The 20,690-nt window shown below is 31.4% G+C and overlaps 2 protein-coding genes across 3 annotated transcripts; both read right to left on the bottom strand.

The window, feature by feature from the left end:
• Nucleotides 1-1,635: 1,635 nt before the first annotated feature.
• Nucleotides 1,636-7,992, bottom strand: LOC128167180 (ubiquitin-conjugating enzyme E2 2). Its single transcript, XM_052832754.1, has 6 exons — nt 7,842-7,992; nt 5,423-5,486; nt 4,874-4,905; nt 3,382-3,459; nt 2,946-3,051; nt 1,636-2,641 (listed from the first exon to the last, which is right to left on the bottom strand). The coding sequence occupies exons 1-6, from the start codon at nt 7,863-7,865 to the stop codon at nt 2,502-2,504; spliced, it is 444 nt and encodes a 147-aa protein (XP_052688714.1). The 5' UTR covers nt 7,866-7,992; the 3' UTR covers nt 1,636-2,501.
• Nucleotides 7,993-11,473: 3,481 nt separating this feature from the next.
• On the bottom strand, nt 11,474-16,703 carry LOC128168096 (uncharacterized). 2 transcript variants are annotated; one of them, XM_052834191.1, is made up of 4 exons: nt 16,559-16,684; nt 15,889-15,940; nt 14,973-15,067; nt 11,474-13,949 (listed from the first exon to the last, which is right to left on the bottom strand). In XM_052834191.1, the coding sequence occupies exons 3-4, from the start codon at nt 15,018-15,020 to the stop codon at nt 12,900-12,902; spliced, it is 1,098 nt and encodes a 365-aa protein (XP_052690151.1). In that variant the 5' UTR covers nt 15,021-15,067; nt 15,889-15,940; nt 16,559-16,684; the 3' UTR covers nt 11,474-12,899. The 2 variants fall into 2 exon arrangements, with proteins under 2 accessions (XP_052690151.1, XP_052690152.1); XM_052834192.1 differs by lacking the exon at nt 15,889-15,940 and having other exon boundaries at nt 16,559-16,703.
• Nucleotides 16,704-20,690: the final 3,987 nt, after the last annotated feature.

The following is a 20,690-nucleotide window of genomic DNA, read 5'->3' as shown; positions in this document are numbered from 1 at the left end:
ATTCAAATCGTGTACCAAAATTCAACAGATATATCCAGATCAATTCTTTTTTTTTTTTTTATATTTATCATATATTAGAATAAAGGAGAGGGACGGAAATATTTTTATTCTATTTTCTTTAAAAATGCATGCTCTGTAAAAAGAAAGAAGAAAAAAATACTTAACTAAGTACATGTAATGGTTATTAGCGAAACAAATTAATTTTAAAAATTTAAGCCAAATCTGATTAATATTGGTAATTTGATGATCATCCAACCTCCTAAATGATATATAAACTATATTTCTTTTATTCTGTTAAATTTTTATTTGTTAGTTTTCCTATTTAAGATTAATTTCGGTTGATGAAATCCGGAAGCAGAAGTGGGGGAAAGGGGCTCTACAATAAGTATACCTATGTGCGGTTTTTCGAAAACTCTTCACTAATTTTGTGCAGAGGTGGACTGAATGCTAAGCGATTTTATTGCCTATGGGGAAATCGACCTATGTCCGTGTTTGCCGGTGGGAGAAACTATGCAGGGAGAGGCGGGGTGACATTGCTGTTTTACGGTCTATTTCAACTAGGTTTAATGATAAACTTACAGAGTAAGGATACTTAAAAACTATTTTCCAAGTTTTTCGAGATTATAGTTTGTTATACAAAATGGAATTAAATATTCTGCTCTAATTTTTTTTTTTTAAAGCAGCACCGGATTCACATAAGCAGATTATTGGTAACAAAATAATTAGCCGTTTCATTTGATAACAACATATTCCTACATAAAAAATTGTTTGGTGAAGCATGTGTTATTTCTTCTTATGTAACATTATTGAAGTACTTCAAAGGTATACATACATGTTGCAGATATTGCAAATTGCAGTAGAAGTTTACATAATTCATAGTAGTTTTGAAAATATACTCGTTTTTACACATCAAGGGGATTAACGTAAACTTTTTATTCAAATTGTAATGTACGTGTGCAAGCATTCAAAGCTTGAATGTTCAGGGGATAAGGGGGTCTCAGATATTGAGTCTTTAATTTATGAATTATACGGTAAAACCACAAGGTACGTCTTAAAATGACCAGATTATTCACCACTGCAACACCCAAAAGAGGAATAACTCTCGATTTGGAAATGACTAATGCCAATACAGGAATTGGGTTGGCTTAGTGAGTTAACAGTTTATAGCTATCATATAGATCCCGGCCTCTCTTCCTTCCTTATGATCATGACTGTCATGTTTCCCTGTTTCATTGTTTAAAATAGTTTTTTTTCTTCTGGTAACCGTTGAGGAGTGGGGGTGGTTATTAATTTTCAGGCTTTTCGAGCTACTTGCAATGAAATTTTAATCAACAGAACATGGTCATATCTCCACATCACAAACCAGCGGAGTTTTATACATTCATCTACAAAGAAAATGGCTAGGATGATGATCCATCCCTCCATCACTGAGTGAGAATAACATAGTATTTTCTTCCCGTCTCTGAGACCATGTTAAGTTTTCCAGAGGAGTGTCTGATGTCTGTAGTCTCAAAATAAATTGCCAACACTTCCTTCCACACAGCATTGCATGTCATTGCTCAATAGTGCTGCAAATTAATACATGAATGTTTCTCAATATATAGTCATTCAAAGAATATAAATAATCAACTCCACTTACAATTATTCCATTTTTTTAATTTCAACTATGCAAATTTTATGTTACAAAGGACATTTTTAGCTGAGAAGTACATCCCCCTGATACAGAAATAAAAAAAAAACATGGCTGCTGTTTGTATTATACACGTAAATGTAGCGCTAAATCTGTTCTACGGTCATTCTTATTTTCAAAATAATAAAGAAAAAATTTTCTTTAACATATTAATAAAACAAATTTTAGAAATAATAATCAAATACATATATATCAGCAATTTTATCATGGACAACAATCCAGGCCATGTTAGCACTAGTCAGAAGATTCCCTTAAATAGGTACAATAACTTAACATGTACAAGTGGGCTAGCAATACAGGCGCTTTAACATCTTAGAGAAGTATCTGCATAAAGATTACATACAGTTATGCACTGGTAAATTTGATAAACAAAGGGGAAATTCACTGCCTCTTGGACAAAAAAATATATAAATGGACCTGACAAATTGTTCCGATCTCTAACAGGACACACAATATGACTACCGCGGTATCACTATTCATTTGTTTTAGCACATCATTCATACCAGGTAAAAAACATGAGCATTTCAATGTCATTAAAGTTTCCAAACGTAAACATGTCACAAAATTAAATTACTGGAAATAAATTTTTTAGTATAATTTAGCAACTTTTCTTTCATTTTATTAAACCACAGAATTTCCATAGGGGAAAAAATGATTGGGAGTCATAGAAATTCACTCTTCATCATTGATCCCTGCCTCAGGAAAATGCTTGTATGTTACATATTTGTGCAACATACCACGGGAAAAAAGTGAAAATGTCAAAACATCATATGCAAATTTTTGTCTTGTCTTCTTCGCTGTCATAATGATGTCACATGGCATATTTTGTAGTCCATTCCTTGGCCGTCTGGTTGTACTTTTCCCTGTCTGTTTTGTAAATTCTTGCTATTTCTGGTACAAGAGGATCGTCAGGATTTGGGTCCGTTAGCAATGAACATATGGAAAGTAGTACTGTAATAACAAAGGCACAAAATGAATCCCAAAGATTTTACAGGCTGAAGTTTGAAACTACAAACTCAGGAATCTTTTATCACAGAAATAGATAAACTATTTCCAATTATCACAACTCTTTTATTTGTTACTCCTCTGTTAAAAAATATGCCAATCATTTCAAATTTATATCACAAAAACTGTATAAATTGAAAGATTACAAAAGTATAAAAAGTAGTTGAAACAAGTACATATTATTAGTATTTATTTTTTTTCATGATAGCAATGCCTAACACTGCAAGCAGCAAGAAACGTCACTTGGTACCTTTTGATATAGTTAAAGCTGGGGACCACTGTGACCGTAATATATCCAGACAGATGCTTCCATTACTGTTTATGTTGGGGTGGTATATTCTTGTTGTAAAGGCAACCTGAAGGAAATCATTCATTGTATTAAAGAAAATTATACAACAGTTTAACAGACCTTGCCTACCTCACAATCAGGAAATGTTAATTTAAAAAGGAATATTAGTTATAAAATTGGTTGCCAAGGACTATATTATAACATAAGTCTACAACAAAAAATTCCTTTTATATAGAGCATCATGCTAACAGGAGTTTGGTTGGATTTCTATCATTGTAAACAAAAAATTTAATTTAGCATGATATCAAACAATCAGACACAACCATAAAATTCTTATAGGAATCTTAAAATGTATAGTCTTAAAACAGAAATGAACGAATGAGGACGGTGCACTTACCTTAGGGGGTTTAAATGGATAATCTGTAGGGAAATGTATTGTTAGAAAAAACACACCACCAGTGAATGGACTATCTGACTGTAAAAGAACAAAGATATAAAATAGTATGATCTTATGAAATGTACAGGAAAAGTTAAAAACAATCATTCTTAATTTTCCTTTATGCTAATATTTTTGGTAAAAAGATAAGTAAATTCTTTTTGGACTTTTGCAGCTTTCCAATTATTTTAACGAGATAAAAAAAAGTTGGTTGTACTTTACTGACATTTAAGATAACATTTTTATAATTCAAGCAATAAAAGTACATACATACTAGATTGAGCTATGTACATGCATTGAGTGCTGAAACGAATGTTTGAATATTTGTGAATGAAAAGTAATTTCTAATATTCGAATAGATTTTTAGTATTCAAATATTCAGTCACAATTAGCAGCATTGTAAACCAGTTATTTTTCGCACCATAGAAAAGAGAAACTGGGTTTGGGAACATTTTAGTCTGAATAAAAGTTATTTTAATAAATCAAAATTTATTTTTTAGCCATTTGAAAACTCTTAACAGTTCTTGAAAGCAGCCTTTTATATATATAGGCACACCACCTAACCTAATCAATCATTATAAAGGCAAACACCCATCGGTCTAATTGTTTGTAAAATTAATCATTTCCCTGAAGTTCTGACCTGACTTCCATACATTGAATGTAAAAGCAGGGTGTACATTGGACAGAGACAAACATTCTGGATTTTACGATTCATTAATATGATGAATGTATAATAGCAGAACAACTGAAATATTTTATTAAATGTGTTTAAGCGAGTGCGAGTTTCGGAAAGATGCTTCAATAAAAATGGGACTTTTCCGGAATTGAGGTCATCATTGGTTATATCAAATGCTATAATCAAATATGGCTGAAAGTTTTGGATCAATTTAGAACCATTTTAACAAAAGCTTTGACTTTGAGTAGTTGTGTCAAATGGCAATGTGACGTAGGCCTGTATATTTCACTGTAGGCCACTCAGCTATTGCTCTTTGAAATCAACAAGATTTTCTGGCTTTTGATTTACCACTACGTAATCGGTGTATATTTTGCTTAAAACCTGTGTCATTTAAAATTGTTTTGACAAAAGAAAAAGACAGTTGAGACGTACTGAAAGTCCAAAGCCTTGTTAAAATTCTACATATTGGACTGCAGTAAATTAAAGAAGTTATAACATGTTTGATTGTATTTTTTTTTCTCAATATCATTTGCCAAAAAATATATACGCAACTTATTCAAAGGATACTTATGCGTTAAGTATCAACATCGAACTAACTTGCTGAAGCAATCTAGACATATAATCAAATAATTAAGCTATCAAACATGCAAAATACTTCGTAGATAAAGTCTACGAATATTCTAGTACGAATAGAAGTAATGAATATTCAAATATTAATTTATGGTATTCGTTTCAGCACTAATAAGCATACATACTTCTTTGATGAATTTTACTTACCGGTCCCATTATTGTTGCTTGCCAATGAAATACTGAAATGAATAAATGTATAACTTATCAAGTAAAAGATGAATTATTGCAACAAACACAAACTCTGTATTTAAGTTCAATTCTAATGCATATCATTTAACATGTCATTCAAAGTAAGCATGCACAATATTTTTAATCAACTGAATCATCACTAGTATTTCATAATACATGTACATGTATATGCTAACATTATCAAAACCCTTTGGCAGCTTATATAGTTTGGTGCTTCATCATGGAAATATCTAAGAAACATGTTACAGAAAATGTTTATTTTGCAAATCCCCTTATCAGTGTTACTTGAATTTACCATTCTACATTGAAAGCAAAGCCTTCTGGTGAAATTTTATGCCCTAGGAACTCAATCATATCATTAAATTATTTCACATATCAAAATTTTATTGCACAAATTTGAATAAACAGTGAACTGATTCAGTACAATATGGAGTATGTTACTGAATGTACAGGGACTTTGCCATGCTCTGACTATTTTTGAATGCTTCCTGGTTCACTATGACTTACAGTCATCTCCTACTGGACCTGCTGAGCACTGTGCTGGGGGATCCCGACCAAGGTCTGTTAACTCCTGCAAACAGAAAAAAAACTTGGTCTATAGAAATGGGTCACGGATAGGATTCACTTTAGGGCTGGAATGATACTGTACTCAGCTGATTCGGTACATATCACAATACCTGAGATGTGATACATTACATATCATGATACATTGTAACTCAATGAAAGCATGAAAAAAGGTTTTAACGAGGCCGGGTCTAATTTGTTCTGCCCTAGATTTTTGGATGAAACTTTTTACATGAATTTCTACCAATATAATTATTATTTTAAGATTAAAATTTAAGACATTTACCACACCGTTTGTTTAGGGGGTCATCTCAAAGTTTGTTAATCTTTAACATAGGACCCTATGGGATTTTGCTTGAAATGTATCAATTTTGCAAATTTTTAACATTTTTTCAAAACTTCTGCCCTAGGGATTTCTTTTTCTGTTCTACAAATTAAAGTTATTGCTAAAGGGCATCAAATGGTCAAATAAAAAAAACCTTTTACCTCCTGGTTTGTTCCAGGGGTCTTATCAAAGTTGATTTTTGTATGCCCAATTTCCCAGATTCGTCAGATAATGGCTATTTTTTATATGACAAAGGCGAAAAAGGTGGTCTATATAGTATTATTAAAACATTCAGACATATTTAAGTAATAAAAAATATATAACTTCACATATTAAGGGTCATTAATATAAAATACATGGTTACTGTCTTGAAATGTATGAATTAAGCTATATTTAGGCGGGTTAAGAAAACGTGACAGAGGGCTAGGCTTGCTGAACCCTCTTCACGTTTTCGACCAATAGCTTATACTTCGAGACATTTATGTTTATTCCACAATATAACATTATTTTTACGCATCAAACGAGATATTTTCAACAATTTTCGCTGAATATCTACAGTTGAAACTATCACGCCATGGCGTCAACTAAGCAAAAAGATGACGTCACAATACAAATGAAACGCTGCGCGAAAGCGTGCGTACTCGTTCTGTATTCGGCCTCGTTAAATTTATTCAATTTGTTGATGTGTTACTGCATGTCCATCGTGATATCATTATATTTCAAATGAGCATTGCAAAATGAACAAAATACTTTCATGTTACCTGTGGTGTGTACACTATTCTTGTCATAAACAGGTAGTCCAAAAAATGTTCACACTTCAGATAAGCTTTATAACAGTTTTGACAGTATTAGGTGCGCAGACTAACAATAGCTGATATATGAAGCTTAGGCATTTTTGGAAACATTTGCTCAGGTATCATCATATTAATGCTAAATGTATCGATCCATAGATCTCCAAAATTAATACCCTGAGTGATGCATCAATTGATTGTCCCATTTCTAATTCACTTGAACAAAAAACAATTAATTGACAAATGTGAATAATTAATTAATAAAAGTGATACATGTTTACTAATAATGCTTCTGTAATATTATAAATCTAAAACGGCTAAAATATCTTGAACTTTATCAAAACACATTCCCAAAAACGATCATGTTCTAAAAATTTCAAAATTGATTTATATATCTTATAAATATTCTTCATTTCCCTATATCCACAGAAATATGAACCCTTTCACATCAGATTAATTTTGGAAATAACTTCCCACATAATCCACTCTTCACATGCAAGCTCTAATCTTGATTTTATTTAGTACAAATCTCAATTGTCTATCTATAAAAGTACACTTGACATCCTTATCATCTTTATATTTGTAATACTGTATCAAGCTTGATAAATAAGAGTGAAGAAAATACATGTTTTCAAAAATTTCATCACTATGACTCATTACAAAAACGTCAGCAAGTAAAAGCAAAGTAGTATTAACCTGAACAAGACTACATGGGCCAGTCATTCGCTGGGGGTTATTGAAGTTTTTCATTAATCTTCACCTTGCCTACCACTTATTCCCTTGCATAATGTTTAACAGACTCATTAAATAGAACAAGAATGAAATCAGGTATAAGAAAAGAACAGTGTAAATCCATTTTTAGCTGCACGCTTTCCGATGTTCAAATTTACATTTCTTATTTTCGTTTTTACTTAATCTTGGGTGTATCGACCTCGTTGAACTCTCGACTGCAAAACTCCCCATGCTACTTAAATTTACAATTCTCCGTAAAAACAGAGCCTATGGGGAAATATTATTCAATAAACGTTTGATTTAATCATAAAATACAATAAAATAACGAAATACCATCCAATAAATTCGGATATACGACGCTATATAGTTTTCTATGAATTAAAATGGCGGCTATGGCCTTCGAGGAGGTAAACCCTCTGTCGCCGGGAAACAAGATATAACATTAAAATAATCTTTTTCTTGTCATCAGTATGAAACGTAGAACTAAAATTGTTTATATCAATATTCAATATACCTTCTGTATCCTTTTTAACGCCATTTTTGTGTGATAACGTGTGTCTAAACAGACGGAAGGTTGCCTTCAACCACTCTTTCACTAAATTCCGGATATACAAAAGGCGCATGCGTGAATTTTTTCTATTGTTAGCATGGATCTTAGTGGTGTGTCACCATATCTTACAACCAAAAACATAATTTATCATCTTGACTTACAAAATAATATTGACATGTAGTAAGTTTGTAAAATAAAAGACATAAATGTCTCTGGTAAAATTAATAAAATAACCACAGCACAAAAAATTACTTTGATTTCGAATAACGTACGTTATTACGTTAACTGTATACGCCATTTGCTGCATTTGGTAAGTCCATTTTCGTAATGGTTTTTTTTCTCTCCCCTGTTTTTTGTTTGATTTAGTGTTGTGATAGATAGACATCTACAAATATTACATTAGGGACAAATTTTTAATTATTGTCTTGAATGGGACGCAGTTTGCTTTTGACAAGTTTAGGCATATAGCATTTTTTGATAAAAGAAAAAAAAGTAAATTTTTAGTATTATTTAGAAAAGTTATTTAATTATCAGAATTTTAAAAAAGTCGAATTAAATTCAAACGACAATAGACTAAAGTTTCTGTCTCAAAATCTAAAAGTCTGGCTTATGTTTATGTTTCAAGATTTTACATATACAAACATGCAGTACTGATCGAATTTGACAATACGTGTGAAATTTGAATCGTTGGGAAAAACTTGTAAACATACGCGAACATTTATACACTGGCCTCTGAAATTCTATCAACAAGCCGTCAAATATATAGGAAAAGATTTATATTTATATACATGGTTTTTATGACGTCATAGCAAAAAAGTCCAATAGGCCTATTTTACATGTACAGTTTTTGTGCCGTCAAATACAGGCACGTAGCAACTATTTTTTTTAAATTTACATATAAAAAATTGAATTATCATAGATCGAGTCCCCCCCCCCCCTTTCTGGGGAGTATGTAAAAAAAAATTGGTATGAAAGTAAGGAAATAATTAGGAGTGAAATTGAAGTTATAGATATACATGTACTACGCCAGCCCCCCCCCCCCCCCCCACCCCACCCACCACCACCACCACCACACACACACACACGGATTACAATTTTGAAGATTTTGGAAAATTCAACCCCCCCTTTTTTTGCTTGTCAAGATTATGAGTCTACCCCCTTTCAAAAACGATGCTACGTGCCTGAAATAAACATTATTATGGATATAAATATAAGCATTGAACGCCTAGTTTTGGATTTCGTCAGTCATGTAACACAAAAAGTTCACCGGGTTATGAACTTGCATGGTTGGAACGTGATCAAATCTTCTCTAGCAGGCTTCATATGATTTGATCACGTGATCAACCAAGTTCCTATCCAGGTGAACTTTTTAACTTGCTGTTTATATCTTAACAATACTTAGTACAAAGCATTCGTATCGGAAGGAGATTCAAGATTATCAAAATGAAAGATAACGTCCTTTTTCAAGAGGAGACAAAAAGGTTAAAAATTCTCAAAAATATATTCGCCGGAAAAATTGCAACCCAAGGTGATGTTTAGACAAAGGTTGAAACCCTCTTTAAAAGGCAGATACATGTACTTGCGAAACAGTGAAGAATATAAATGGTATGTCTTTAAACTTTGAACCTCTATTATTTTTCATTTACATTAATGATGTTGCTGAAAATATGATGTCTTTTTATAGATTATTTGCTGATGATAATTCAGTGCAACATGCAATTTGAACGAAATCGAACCATGACCTCAGTGTTTAGATAAATGGTCCAAAAATGGTTTCCAGAGTTTTGTCCCTGTAAAACTAGGGCTGTACTTTTCTCAGTGAACAACCACATCGATCGGTCCTCCTAAATTATTTTTCCAACACTGTCAGTTAGAGTTCGTGCCAGTGCGCGTGCATTTAGGATTGTTTGTTTCATGCGATTTAGGCTGGTCCCAATATATAAACAAAAATAACAAGAACGGCTTATTAAAAAGCCAGGACTTCTAAAAAAAAATTAAAATTTACTTTTAGAAGAAATACTCTTTTAAAAGTGAATATTAGTAACACTTTTTAAAACCAGTCTTAGAATTTGCCTCTGTTGTTTGGAATGGATGTATCTTATCCGATAGTGATCGCTTAGAAAAACTCCAAATATGTGCAGCGCGGATTATTACAGACCTTCCTATTACATGTAGCGTCTACAGATTCTGTATATTCAGAAACTTGATTAGAACCACTATCATCTAGACGATGAACTGCTAAACTAGTTACCATGTAGTAAGTTCATAATAACGAAGTTCCACAATATCTTTAAGAAGTGGTGCCTAGTAAAATTAACAACAGGTCCTCATATAATCTTCGCAATACAGACTCACAGTTTACAAAATGTCATTTATACCAGATGCTGTTTCAAAGTGGAACTCTCTTAATTAGCATTTAATCAAGACAGGCTACTCCAATTAAACAATTTCGCAAAAGTGTTGGCTAGATAGTTGGATAGATTACCAAGGTTAAATGAGTTGACTATCATATAGATACACACCTTCTAGTTTTGGGGCGATACTACTTCACCAACCAAATTAAATAACTGTATTTTATCTTACGTTAAGACGTATATGTATATTCAAGACTCAAGAAAATTTAGTTGTCAAAATTTTGCTTCTTTAATCAACTATATATTACTTTTAATTGTGTATATTCTGTATATTTGATTTGTACAATTTTCAACGCCAGTTGTATAATTGTAACATTTATTAACAATTTTCGAACTTGTTTCTAATTCTTTCGTATATGTTGTATACAATAAAACATGTTCAACTAAAAAACCTCACTTTGAGCCTCAGTATTGATTCAAGGTTACGGATTAAACAATGTAGAATTTACACTATCCCAGGATGTTTGCATAGTAATTATACAAGTTGTAGCATTGTAGTTTTTGAGAAGAAGATTTTTAAAAAATCCCTCTATACGAGTATTTCGGTATTTAACTTTGAACCACTTGGGGGCCGCAGTATTGACCCGGAGGTCAAGGTTTTAACAATTTTGATAAGTTTCATATTTAAAAATAGAATGGCACATTTGAATGTTATTCAAGTGATCGATGTGGCCCATGTACCTCTTGTTAAAACGTTTTCTGAGAGTCTTTTTTTTTTGTTCATTGATAACAAAACACGGTACATGTAACTACAACAAACGGCTTTTTTTTTCGTATATATGAATATATTGCTTTAATGTTTATGTGGACTTGAAATTACGCGAACCACGTGAAACATCGCGTGTGCATGTAACAGAATAGAGTACTCCCTCTTTGCGTTCATAAAAGAAATTGCAGTCGAATTCAAAATAACACCGCCTCTGGATTCATCGCTAGCAAATTCTTTTATTTCAAATATGTAAACATTTGCTATGAATAGTTTGAAAATGAAATGGAAAAATATTAAATCACTGCTCAACTTCAACGTTCAGTTAGAACATAGAAATAGGTACGAAACCAATGGCATTCAAAATAAATTTGTTTTAACTTACTTTTCATTTCTTTAGCATTCACATGCAAAAGAAAAGAAAATGATAAAAACCCTGACACCCCCCCCCCCCCCCAAAAAAAAAAAAAACCCAAATCATAAAAAACAACAACAACAACAAAAGAAAATAAAAACTAAATTAAAAAAACCACACCCACACACACACATACACACACACACACACAATAAAACTCTAAACATAGCAAACAAAGCAAATAACCAAACACAAAACTAACATATAACAAAGCAAAAAATAGAAAACAATAAATGAAAACAAATAAACCAAAAATTCTAGATCTGTAGCCCAAAGCAAGTTGATATCGCAGAACATAAGACTATTCTTCTACCCTCTGCTTTTAGCTTATTTTGCAATTGCTTTAAGATCTGCACATCTATCAAAAAGTAACTTGAAATCTTTAATATTCTAGTGGACAAACTTTTACTTTTATAGTTAGTGATTTATATTTGTTTTAATTAATAACTTCTCGCATAAAAATTAATCTAATCGAAACAAAACAAATAAGAAAGGACTTATTTGCATTTAGTCCGTTTTAATCAGTTGATTTAAAATGAAAATGAAAAAAAAAAATCGAAATAGTTTACAGCATTTTCTACCCCTGTAAGGCCATGTTTATGCTATTTTTTGTTAAACATAATTATTACACAATGATAGTACATGTTAAAAACCTGCCATCGTATTACGGTAAGTAATGTTCAAGAATGATAATGTAAGCCAAGTAACGATCTTGACTGTAAATTCACGCAAACTAACAAAAGCCTTATAGAATACTCAGAACGTGGGTAGTTCAGGGGATTTCCGAGTATCGAAAACGAAACAACCGACACACGTTTAAAAAAAGACGTATATTTTAAATTTCAACATGAATAAATAACAAAAGTAATCAGACAATATTTCTGATAAAGAAAAATGATAACACTCAATACAAAACAAAAATCTGTGGCTAAAATGCCAACGAAAGCTTAAAACAACACACACATAAAACTATGAAATCAAATGTGATAATCATTATATCTAGAATTTACATTAACTAGAGGATTTGCCTTATCACAATGCAATAAGCAGTTTAAAAAACACAAAGTTTCGAACTGCCAATTATTTTATAAAATGTAACAAAACCATGCACTTTCAAATTAACACGACAATAAGCATAATCTTATTACACAAATTCGGAATGACAACACTTTAAGAAAATGCTTTCAAATAACTGTAAACGTTTCATTGATCAATTTAATAAAAACATGAATATACTAGCAGTCTTTTAAACAAATCAATAAAAAAATGGACATTCATTAAAAGACTCAGAAAACTGCAGAACCCTTTCAAAACTCATTTCTATGAATATTAGTATCAAAACTGCTTTCGTAGATCATGACTTATAAACAGATAAGCAAAACTCTCACGACTAAAAATCTGGAAAGTTTTCCTTCCTGTTACATGTCTTTTCTTTACAGCATGACCAATAAAAATATGAAATCAACTCCCTGTTGGCGACATTTTCTTTATTTGTAGTTGGGCATTTTGTTGTTAATCCCACTTCTGGGTAGAGAAACACCAATACCGGATGGGAAAGAGAATCTGGTCTGAGGCTGCACCTTTCCTCTGGACAAAGTCTCGGTTTTTTTTCTTGATGGTGATGTCGGCCCCATGTAGTAATGATTACCGCTCTGAACCTGTAGATTTTTAGATTCGGTAATGAAAAAACCGTCATTTTTGGGCTTTGAATGTTCTCTTATTTCTCTTCGGAGCTCTGTCTTACTATTTAAGACTTCGCAAAGAACTCTATCGAGTTGATCATACATTCTTTGGTTGTTCCTTCTGGCATCTTCCTCTCGTTTGGCTTCTCTTCGTTCCCATTCTTCATTCAGTAATCTCTCGCGCCGCTTTGCTTCTTCGTCTCGCTTTTTCTCCCTTTCGTCCATTCTCCGTTCTTGTTCCTTCTCTCGGGCTTTAGCATTTCTGTTTATCTCTTCCATTTTAGTTTCCATCGACTTCATCTGAGATAATAACTGTTCTTCCCGTGCGTCCCTTGCATCCCTCTCTGCTTGTACTAATGCAAGCTTTTCTTTTAGATCATCAATTTTTACTTTCATTATCGTTATTTCCTCCTGCTGCTTCTCAACAGTTATTGTGGTCTCTTGGAACTTTTCTGACATTTCTCTTCTTGTGTCTTCAAGACGAGATATCTCTCTCTGTAGATCATCTGCTCGCTGTTTAAGTTCATCTCTCTCCTGTTGCAATTCCTTAACTTGCTTGTTTTTTTCCTTTAGAAGAAAATCCTTCTTACCATTAGCTATATCCAACTGCTTTATTTTGTCTTTCTTGTTTGCAACTTCGATCTTTAGATGTTCGTTCTCAGCTTCCAGAGACTTCACTGCCTCATCTTTTTCAGACGTGATTTTTCTCTTTTCTTTTTCATGATTTTTGGAATCAATCTTTATTTTTTCCTCTAGGACCTCGATTCGAATGTTTTCGTCGACATTTCTTTTCCTATCTTTATTAACTTTCGTTTCTGTTGCTGGATACATATCGTTCTCAATGGCCATCATTTGCTACAAAACAACATACTATATATTCAAAACAATCATCCATAAAACTTACATATATACATGCTGGTGTACTAATAATCATATCATTTAATATTTTTGTGCAAACACATGCAGTAGGTGGTGTGATATCAGGCACGCAGGATCGTTTTTGAAAAAGGGGAGGGGACAAACTTATCTGGAATCTTCAAAAGCATGCAAAATAGCACATATATTTACAATTTCAACCTATAGTGGGGTAGGCGGGGGGGGGGGGGGGTTAATACGTTATTCCTTAAACTTCTGTTTTAAATAATTTTGTAATTTACCAATATAATTGTTTACATGCCCCCCAAATTAAATAAGAAGGGTAGTTTCTTCGTAACACATTTTCTATATATTAATTTAAGGGGGGTTCCTACTCGAGTGACGTCATCACTCATAGCTGTGTTTACACCTTATCAAAAATATAAAGTTATCAATATCGATAAAGCACAAAATTATCGTTGTTTAAATATTGAATTGATAATACTGCATTTAGTGCATTAGTATCGGAGCAAGGTGTAATTTTCTGCATTGAGGATTTTGATCTTTAACTACTATATACTTAAAATATTGTATTTGTACATTCATTTTTACATTTCCTCAGTTTTCACACACCCCCCCCCCCAAAAAAAAAAAATAAACAAAACAAAAAAACCCTTTATCTTATCACAGGGCGTTTTCTTAAAAATGAAGACGTCCACTATTTTTCAAAACATAAAATTTAATGTACTTAGAAAATGTTGAAAACATTATTAAACATAAATGACAATTCCCCAAAGTAGAGAGAGAGAGAGAGAGAGAGAGAGAGAGAGAGAGAGAGAGAGAGAGAGAGAGAGATTTTTAATTACATAAGGTGTCAAACTAATGATTTCATGAAAAAATCACTTTAAATTAAACATTACTGAGCAGGGACCCACCTTTCAAAGGAAAACGCCTATTGTGAGAAAAAGTTGGGGAGGGGGGCATGCCCCCGATGCTACTTGCCGGGATATTAAAAAATAATACCTCCTTTCGAGCTGAACTTGACGATGAAGTTTTGATCCTTCTTGACATTATTCTGGAACCTCTATAAGGAACAGACTCGAGTGATGTTCAAGATCCTTGAAATCAAAAAGACTTAAATAAGTATATCCCCAATGTAAGCACATGAAAACCAGTTGACTTGCGGAACACTTTTATAGGATCTACAGTACGAGAAAGAATATACCAGGTTTTTGAATCTTTCTTTCTAAAACAGAAGTTCATCTTCTGGTACTAAAAAGATGATCCTAAAATTTTGTATTATAAATCATATTTCGAGTGAAAAACAGCAGAATTACAGAAAAATATATGCCTGATAGTTAAACCCTAATTGGCCGATATGATGTTCATACCCATCTGCATATAAATGGGGACGGCGTTATGTCAAAACATATCTTTGGGACCCATGGGAATTAAACAGTTAAGATAAAATCATATTTATTCTATTAATAAATAAAATAAAATATTCCTATAAAATTATGAAATGAAATGAAAGATTACTCGCTAAAAATATTACATTTGTCTTCATTTTACAGTATCTACCCAAACCCTGGTGGGTAGGAATGGTGAGAAAACAATTTAAAAAAAAGAAGTGCGGTTTAAAACGCTCAGGAGAATAGTCATATTCTTATGATAAAATGCAGTAAGCGTTTTCAAAACCACTACGGAAAGTTCTTTAAAATCAAAGAAGGAAGCTCTTAAAAGTCAATGAAGCAATTTCTTCAAAAAAAAAAAAAAAAAAAAAAAAAAAAAAAAAAGAACCAACAGACACATGCTCACTAAATGATACATATGTCGATAGGTAACGATATCAGTTGTCACATCCAATATTGTTTGAAATATACAGAATTAAAATAAAACATATATACATAATTCATGATGAAATGATTATCATTATTACCTGAGATTCCAAATTTCCCGTTCTTTTCCGAGGGGTTTAAAAGATCTAATAACTACCATGCAGAATAAAGAATGCATACGTTACAGCGATATATGAGTACCGATCTTTTGAAACTGAATGAATAGATAGCAATTTAAACAGACATGTGTTTTAAATCTTTTCTCAAAACACCTCTTAGCTTAGAATTAATAACGGTATTATGTGTTCTTTTGTAGATGTTTAAAGTGAAGTTCTGACCATAAAATATCTTCATTGTATCTAAGAATTTTTCGTGTACACACGTTAACTTACATACACGCAAGCTTATATCAACCAATTCAATGAGACCTAAATTAAGACGTTATAAAATTTTATTGTGAATATGGCACACATTCATATTCCAAAAAGATTCAGGGTTAGAAAATTCACATGATACACCGGGAAATAATACATGTTTGACGATTTGTTCTCCTAAATTTTGCCCTTGCCTTTGCAAATCTAGTATGTCGAACAATTATAAATGAAATACAGTGTCTTACTTTTAAATCACTTAATCAACAGAAAATGTATCTCAATAAAAGAAAAAAAAATCAATTATGCCTTGTAAGAATGTCACTACAAAAAAATAACATAAGACGTATTTTTTGGCAAATATTGAATAGGAACTAAAACAATCTATATCGTTACTTACCGGATTGAAAAGTAAGTGTAGATTTGGGACATATAAAGATTTTGATAAACACATGTAGAAAAAATCTCTGTATGAGGTCTCGGAATTTTCAGAATTACCTAGGAGTGAATCATTGAAAGGCTTAATGCGCACTGTAAATCAAACTCTCGGATATAACAGAACAGAAACATGATCTTGTGTATTGAAAGATATGCATAGTCTTGTCTGCATTTAAAAAGATGTCCTCAATTTTATTAAACAAGCAATGCAATATGCATATAAAAGAAATATCAAGTTGCTGAACGCCTCTTAATTGTCACAAAATGTAAATTCTTTTAAGAATAGGTGGTTAGTGTCTATTCATTTGATTGTTTATTTGTCCTATGTAGGAGCACTTGCATTTAACAATATTTCTTTTCAAGTGTACTATCCAGATGCTTTGATAAATTTTCTTTGACTATCTGTCGCATTTTTTGGAAAACAATTATTTTTATTTAAATACACTGTATTTTTAATATATTTTGTACATAAATATTCGTAATGTAAATGCAAAGTAAATCAAACAGTTAGTATTATTACATGTATATTATTACTGTTTACTTTATAAACAACAAAACGTTTCATATAATAACCTACGAAAAATGTGCTCATCACGCTTTTTGAATATTTACAAGACTATGTAGACAAAATTAAATTTGATTAACTGAAGTTTCCAAGTACATATATTGGTCGTAGTAAGTAAGGAAAAACTTCATTTAAAACTCCGTGTTTCGATACAATACTACGTGGTAATAATAAAACCGTGAAAGGATTTGACCTTGGTTGCAAATTTTTTGGCACTTATGAATTATGATTGATTACACTTTAAGCTGTTATAAATTATGACAAATGTTTATTGCAAATAAACAATCACCAACAAGTAAACATGTTTTTACTTTAACAGAAATTTATCACTTTCTACTTACATTTTAAATAATCGAATATTAAAGTCAGCCTATTTGACGAATACTGCAATAGTGGACGTCATCTATTTGTTTAGGAATACATCTTATAGGAAATACTAGTATACTTTTTTCGCAATGTAATGCACGAATCAAAAGTTCTTTCTCTATGTCATCTAAACACTGGAAGTGTGATACAAAATAAGTGTTAAAAAGTATAAAATCAAGTAAAGAATGGTCAAATATTGCTCAACACATTATGGAAACCATTATTATGCAGGGCAGAATAACCATAATAAGTTTTAGATGACTTTTAAGGAACACGCTTCTGAAGACTGGAAATACATAAGCATGCTGAGGCCTGATTCCTTTTTAAACCATAATATATAAGATATTTTTTTCGAATTTCTAAATTATGACTATTGGTTATTGCACTTCGGTTAATTAAACTACACTGTTGAAATAAAACAAAACAAAGCTCCATCTCCCCGTTAGAATAAATACTGTCTTTTTTAGAACAAATATGAGAGTGATATCTTACACGTATTGCTATGCCGGCTTCCTCAAACCAACATAAATTACCCCTTCAAAGGAATCAATAATTATGATAGCAATTGTAAATTGAAACACTCCTCCTTTTAGAAATTTAATTGGTAATGATCGTATTTTTGCGTTGTCTAAAAGAGGGTATAGAAAGTAATCTTTCATAACATTATATCGTTTATTAATGTAGGGGGCAGAAATATGCCATCATATTATCAAACATTTGTTGATATCTTATTTATAGAAAGAAGTAAATCCCTTTAAAGCAATAAAAATAAATATATAAAATGTCTCAACTTTACTTATAATTTTCTTCTTCAACTGTAACAAGCGAGAGATATATATACGTAAATCAACATTTATGAAGAAAGCATGAATCGACTTTACTTGAATATTCTTTCCTATATATGACGATTTTATGTTTCAAATGCTATAATATTTAACACTCAGTTGTCACACTTGTTAGGCTGATATATCGGGCTTCTGTTGCTTTGTAAATCATGTTACAAAGATTATTGTGATAATTGAAAAAAGTAAACATGCATTGTATCCTCAAAAACGATGGTTTCTTTATTAGCATAGAATATAATTTTTTTTATTAAATACAACTTTCACAAAAAAAAAAAATAACAGATACAAGTGATATAAGACATATAAACACTTATAACACATTTGATCAAGACATTTTTCAATCAATATAATTTATGATTATACAGATGTATTTACACAAGTGCACATTATCAACACTTTAATTTTATCATTGTCATGAAAGTTGATATTTTGGGTGGGTTTATAATTGGGGCAAGGGGATGAGGGAGGGGTAGAAATTGGGTGATTTGATCATAATATTAAAAAAAAAATACACTGACTAACTTTAAATTAATCTTGCTCTAATATTATTGTACATACTTATACAAACATGTAAAACGTACATTTGCATAGACACAAACATAATACACATACATAACAAAATGCGTTTCTTTAAATCAGGATTTACCAGCATTTGATTTTGATTCAATTCACCCATGGGGAGGAGAGAATAGTAGAAAAAATCTTTAAAAATACAGTGGAGAAGGTACAAAAATAAAAGTAGATGAAAGAAATTATCTATGATGATAGCTTTTGGAAGATGTTTGTCCAATAGTTATTGTACTCTTGGTATTTGCAGGTTTTTAGAAGAATATATTTTTCGACATAGAATCTGTGAATAATGATATGTTTCAGTGCCTTTATGTTTAATTATTTAGATAAACTAAATTTACAAGCATATATATATATATATATATATATATATATATATATATATATATATATATATATATATATATATATATATATATATATATTGTTTTACTATCAGGGTTTAGATTTTCAAAGCGATGTATATCACTGTTCAATTATTTGCCAAACAGAATATATTCATTATCAAAATTCACATTTAACTGTAAATCATCAAGCTTGTGTTTAATTTTGTCCCAAAGTTCTTTTATGAGGTAGCATTCAGAAAAAATGGTCTATTGTTTCTGTTAAGTGTCCACAGAAGGAGCATGAAGCAGAGTTGATTTAGTTGCAGTTACATAAGTATTTATTCCTTGCAGAAATTCTTGGAAGTAACTGGGTTTGAAACCATTGTAACCTAGTTTCTTGAGTGCATTTAAACGACAAATCATAAATAAGATTCCATTCTTTTCTTGTAAAGTAGTATCCTTTTTCTTCCCATTTTTTTCAGATGTGGGAAACTCTTTCTTTTTTGAGACGAGTGCATATACATTTCCTTACAGTCCTTGTTTGAGTTCATAAAGATTATTACTGTATTTGGGTATCTTAAATTATACTCCTTTCTTATAAATCTGCCATCGTTCTTTTGATAACTTCTAAATGCTGAAATAAGCCCTGAATATTGAAGAATATTTGATTTTGCATTGAAAAATGTGTTAAAATCGTGAAAAGAAAGGTAACTACCCATCTGCATTACATATGTCACTAATGTATCTTATCCCAGTACAAAATGATTTTAAAAAAAAGAGTGTTTCTTTATCAAATGTAACATCCCGATTATACCATAAGTGGTCATTTGATATGTTTTACTTTGTTTTGAAATATTTGCCTTATAAACCATGGCCAGTATCCAGCTTCGAAGGACATCCTTCCTTCCAGAATTTATATCTTGTATTATCTTCTAGAATTTTAACAATGTGTATTCCAAAGTTCATAAGTTCTGGTTTAGAAACATTTAAATCAGATTCAAATAACTTCTTCCATTTTAATTTCGTGCATGATATTAGTCGTATTGTCCATTAGACTTGAGAGCAATTATAGAATCTAAATATTCTATCATCTTTAGACCACCATATTTATAATCTTGTATAACTGCAGCTTTTTTAATTTTGTTTAGTTTACCGTCCCACAGAAATTCATACAGTTTATTCTCAAAATTTTTTATATAGTGGCTTGGGGGATTTAGCAAAGTTAATATCAAATGATTCATCTTTGGAATAAAGGGGTTTAATGAATGATAGTTTTCCAAGGCGGGTAAGCTTTCTATTTTCCATTGTTTTATTAACTTTAATATTTTTTCCATCTTGTTGTTATAATTGAGATCTATCATTTCATCTAAGTTAACAGAAAACTTTATTCCAAGTTAATCGAACGTTGTTTCCTCCCAATTA

The sequence above is a fragment of the Crassostrea angulata genome, chromosome 10 (assembly GCF_025612915.1).
Source record: "Crassostrea angulata isolate pt1a10 chromosome 10, ASM2561291v2, whole genome shotgun sequence".
Classification (NCBI taxonomy): domain Eukaryota; kingdom Metazoa; phylum Mollusca; class Bivalvia; order Ostreida; family Ostreidae; genus Magallana; species Magallana angulata.
The sequence above is the reverse complement of the archived record's forward strand: the minus strand, read 5'-3'. Positions and strand labels throughout refer to the sequence as shown.